This window comes from Beta vulgaris, chromosome 4, assembly GCF_026745355.1.
Source record: "Beta vulgaris subsp. vulgaris cultivar EL10 chromosome 4, EL10.2, whole genome shotgun sequence".
Lineage (NCBI taxonomy): Eukaryota > Viridiplantae > Streptophyta > Magnoliopsida > Caryophyllales > Amaranthaceae > Beta > Beta vulgaris.
Genome location: NC_079205.1, coordinates 14,772,129 through 14,776,611, shown reverse-complemented (window position 1 = coordinate 14,776,611; position 4,483 = coordinate 14,772,129). Strand labels below are relative to the sequence as shown.

At 41.4% G+C, this 4,483-nt stretch overlaps 2 protein-coding genes across 2 annotated transcripts; both read left to right on the top strand.

The window, feature by feature from the left end:
* The first annotated feature begins 380 nt into the window (after positions 1-380).
* LOC130591063 (uncharacterized) lies at positions 381-3,059 on the top strand. The gene is made up of 4 exons (XM_057393964.1): positions 381-447; positions 1,020-1,219; positions 2,752-2,868; positions 2,961-3,059. The coding sequence occupies exons 1-4, from the start codon at positions 381-383 to the stop codon at positions 3,057-3,059; spliced, it is 483 nt and encodes a 160-aa protein (XP_057249947.1).
* Positions 3,060-3,336: 277 nt separating this feature from the next.
* LOC125496502 (uncharacterized) lies at positions 3,337-4,191 on the top strand. The gene has a single exon (XM_048641981.1). The coding sequence runs from the start codon at positions 3,337-3,339 to the stop codon at positions 4,189-4,191; it is 855 nt and encodes a 284-aa protein (XP_048497938.1).
* The last annotated feature ends 292 nt before the right edge of the window (positions 4,192-4,483 follow it).

Below are 4,483 nucleotides of genomic sequence, written 5' to 3'. Positions count from 1 at the left end.
GTTTACCTTGCCAAGCAAGGGAATTTAGTGGTAAGAGGCGACATGAAGCCATGCTCGATAGAAGCCAATCCATGGAAAGTTTTTTTATTTTTGCAGGTAATTATGCTACTGTCAAGCGCAAAAGGAGGAAAAAGAAATATGAGGAATGGGACGCCAAAGGGGGTTTCAATGTTCGGGTTTCAGCTGGGCCGAATAGAGTCCATTCAAAGGCAATCTCTGATGTGGCTATGACATTATATATGGGGGTTGTACCTGATTTTGAGATGGGTGCTGATACAAAGAAACGAAATGATGCGACCTCACCAATGGAGCCTACGGGCGTTTGGAGTTTGAAAAGAAACAAGGCAGCAAGTTCTTCGCTGTAGGCTGGTTGTCAGGTCATGGGAGAAGTGGCACATGATACAAGAAATCCTACTCTTTCACTATCAAATTCAGCCGAGGAATCTGGTAAGAATAGGGAAGTGACTGACCCAACTCAGTCACCAACAATGCCATGAGTATACTCTCTTGGAACTGTCGAGGGCTAAATGACAGTAATAGTCCGACAGTTCCGTACCTGTTTTGGTTGTTGTCCCTGTTCAAACCTTCTTTTTTATTTTTGCAAGAAACAAAATCCAATGTAGAATATGTCCAAAGTTTGTTACGGTCTACTAGTCCTAAAAGTTATTTTGGGGTAGATGCAGTTGATACACGGGGAGGATTGGTTCTTTTTTGTTGGGATCCTTATTCTATGGAGGTTGTAGAAAGTTCTAGTAACTTCTTGTTTTGTAAGATATCAGCAATAAATGGTAATGAATGGCACTGCCTTTTCTTGTATGGAGCGCCTCACTTTAGTCATTATTTACCTTTATGGGAAAAATTATACCACCTTCTCCAGCCTTTAAGCAGATATCTCAGTATCAGAGATATTAACCAAGTGGACAACTATGCAGATAAATTAGGGGGTCATATTATTCGAGGATGGGACGATTTCCGTTCATGGAAATTTAATCTACACCTTCAAGATATTCCTTTTTCAGGGTCGCGGTTTACTTGGACAAATAACAGGGAGTCTGAGGATTTTATTATGGAAAGGCTGGACCGTGGTTATGCTTCTTCGGATTGGATGATCGGCTTTCCGGAAACACATATTCGGGACATGCCTATCATTCATTCTGATCATGGGCCAATATTACTACAACTCACCATTCCCACTCGCAAGCCTAGACGGCCATATCAGGTATAAAATTGGTGCTTACATCAGGCTGATTCGCATAATGGGTTCTCCCGCTTATGTAACTCGCGACGTTTATCCATGCTTCGTGAGCGCCTCAAAACTTTGGTGTTTAGATAAAAATTATTCTGGGGTGTCAATTGGAAAAAAATAATTTGAACAGCTGCTCTTTCAAGGCACTCAGATTTCAACGATGGAACATGGCTTGAATTACATCTGCACGTAGTACTCCATAATTAATGAAGTTGCTTTAGCTTTTTCGTATTGGCGTCAAAGAATGAGAGATTATTTCATTCAGGTAGGGGACCTCCCATCCAAAGTTTTATTTAGCCGACTTCGTCAAAAACAACGAAATAACTTCTTCCATATGATGAAAAATGGTGACGGTGCCTGGGTAAATAATTCGCATGAGGTCGAGGATATTATTGAACTTCACTTTAAAGCTCTTCTAACGCATATTCCGTCGCCGGCTATTACTCCCGATTGTATTGATCTCGTTCTCCATGAACTTCATTTACCAACCGTCTCAGCAAATGAATGTGACATGCTTCTAAGGCCCTGCTCGCCTCCGGAAATTCGAGACTCCTTTTTTTCTCTTGCTCATAACAAGTCTCCGGGCCTGGATGGGTATAATGTTGAATTTTTCCAGAATTATTGGCCAGTGGTCGGTCCTAGTGTCACTGCGGCAATACAACGTTTCTTTTCCTGGTTTTTACTAAAAGAATGGAATATACACTCATAGTGCTTATTCCAAAGTCTCTCCGCCCCAAGAGGTAAATCATCTTCATCCTATTAGTCTCTGTAATGTGTTATATAAATGCATTGCCAAGTGTATGGTGAACAGAATGAAGATCCTACTTCCTTGACTAATTGCGGATTTCCAAAATGCATTTATTCCTGGAAGACATATGGAAGATAATATATTCTTACCATGAACTATGCCACTTCATCAATATACAGCGCCGACAAAAGTCTTCCTTGGCTGGTCTCAAATTGGATATGAACAAAGCTTATGATCGTGTCAATTGGTTATTTGTTCAAAAGTACTAGCTGCATATGGTTTTCCTTCACATTGGATAACTTTAATCAAGGAATGCATATCAACGGTGTCTTATCGCATTCTCATTAATAGGGTGGCTACGATGCTTTTTATCCTTCGTGTGGTTTGCGGCAAGGGGATCCGTTATTACCCTATTTGTTCTTGTTTGCATGGTATTCTCTCTCGAATGATTTCGCTAGCAACTGATATCAGCTTATTCAAGGTATTCGTCTCCACAGAAGAGCTCCGGTCATATCGCATCTTTTCTTTGCAGACGATGCCATATTCTTTTTCAAAGCTCATATCCGCTTGTGAGGCTGTTTCTACACTCATTAGAAGATTTTACGATATTTCAGGACAAGCCATAAATCTACAGAAGTCCTTTGTTAAATTTAGTCCTAACACCACACAAGAAGATCAGCGGAAGTATTAGGAAATCTTGCAAATGGATGCAGCTAACTCTCTTGGCACTTATTTAGGGATTCCAATTGATATTCAGGGTTCTAAAGTTCAGCATTTTACGCCAATTCTAGACAAAGTATCAAAGACAATTAGCAGTTGGAATCATATTAACATCTCTGAGTCAGCCAAGGTCATCATCATAAATGCCATCCTGGTTGGTAAAATCATTCATTATCTGTTAGTGTTCAAGCTTCCACAAAAATTACGAACAAACTAGACAGTATGTTTGCCTTGTTCTTCTGGAAGGATCGTCATGGGAAGGGAATTCACTGGAAAAATAAATCTGTTATTCAACGGCCTAAACACATGGGGGCCTTGGTATCCGAATGTGGGCATTCTCAATAAGGCGGTTCTTATGAAAAAGGCTTGGCGTATTAAATGGAATCCACACCTTCTACTTTTCACGGTGTTTCACAGCTCCCGCCTTCCGAGTCACCCCCATTTACTTAGTAATCGCCAATTATCCTGGGGGCATAGAAGTCTATTAGTGGCTGAACATCTACTACAGGAGCATTGCCATTAGAAGGTAGGCAATGGTTGTAACATATATGTTATAAATAAGAACTGGTTGGGTGGTTGCGTCCCACTATTCCGAGATACTACTACTTTGAGCCACGTTAACATGCGGGTTGCTCAGTTAATCCTCCCAAACGGTCACGGATGGGATTATCGTAAAATTACTACTCTGTTTGAACCATCTACAGCGCGGATCATTAAGAGTATTGAACTTCCTCCGGATCTGCAGGTACGTGACTTCGTTTACTGGCAGGGAACGAAATCAGGTGAATACACTACTAAATATGGTTACAATTTACTGCTACACCAGCAACAAGAAATCTGTAGCATGACTTCTCCTCTTGATACGAAATTTTTTCGGATCATTTGGAGACTGAACATCATGCCTAAATGGAAGATTTTTTTATGGAAACTCTGGCACAATGGTTTAGCCACTTCTTCCAATCTTTATGAAAGGGGTATCAGCATGATGAGTGCTTGTCCCATTTGTCTCGACGATCAGGAAAATACACAACATTTGTTCCGTTTGTGCCCATTGGCTACTCAAGCTTGGAGGGAAAGTCATCTTGTAGTTGATAATATACAAACGGAACATATGTCGTTTAGGGATTGGTTGCACTACTGGATTGTCCACTTCCATACACAAAGTGTAATTCTTGATTCTGGTATTCATACTTTCATTGGAACTCTCTGGACGATATGGTTGTCAAGGAATAACCAAGTTTTTCGCCATCAACGACCTACAGAAAGGTCCATTAGTGTTGTGCACCAAGACAGCATACAACAACACCGGTGTTATGCCCAACAACATCGTGATCCGACCCGTAATCTGCTTGACCCTAGTTTCCCGCCAGGCTTTCAAGGGGTGCACTTAGGCCAACAGCCTTCTAGTCTATTTTCATTAACAGTTTTTGTTGCAGGTACAAAGTTCCAAGGTCAACATAGGTGTGGTATCGCTTAGCTGGGTCAAACAGCGGACCAGAGATGCCTCCTGCAACGAGGTATCATGTGCTACTCGGCATCTAATTTTCAAACAACAACTTTGGCTTGTCTCCACGCTCTTTCTTCGGCACATGATACCGGCCATACTCAGATCAGGATTTGTACAACATCTGAAGCATTGATACATGCTTTTAGGTCGACCGCACCGTCTGATATCACCACCCGTTGGACTCTTGAGAAGATCGCTACCATAGCTAAACGTTTCTTGTCATGTTTTGTGCTTCATGTGCCGAAAACACAAGTGGCCGAAG

What these genes read in the sequence shown, in the direction of transcription:
- LOC125496502 (XM_048641981.1), top strand. Translation starts at nt 3,337, where the DNA reads ATGCGGGTTGCTCAGTTAATCCTCCCAAACGGTCACGGATGGGATTAT.
- LOC130591063 (XM_057393964.1), top strand. Translation starts at nt 381, where the DNA reads ATGGGAGAAGTGGCACATGATACAAGAAATCCTACTCTTTCACTATCA. An exon ending in AGCCTAGACGGCCATATCAG is followed by an intron (nt 1,220 to 2,751) that starts GTATAAAATTGG and finishes ATTGATATTCAG; the next exon opens with GGTTCTAAAGTTCAGCATTT. An exon ending in TCATCATAAATGCCATCCTG is followed by an intron (nt 2,869 to 2,960) that starts GTTGGTAAAATC and finishes TTCTTCTGGAAG; the next exon opens with GATCGTCATGGGAAGGGAAT.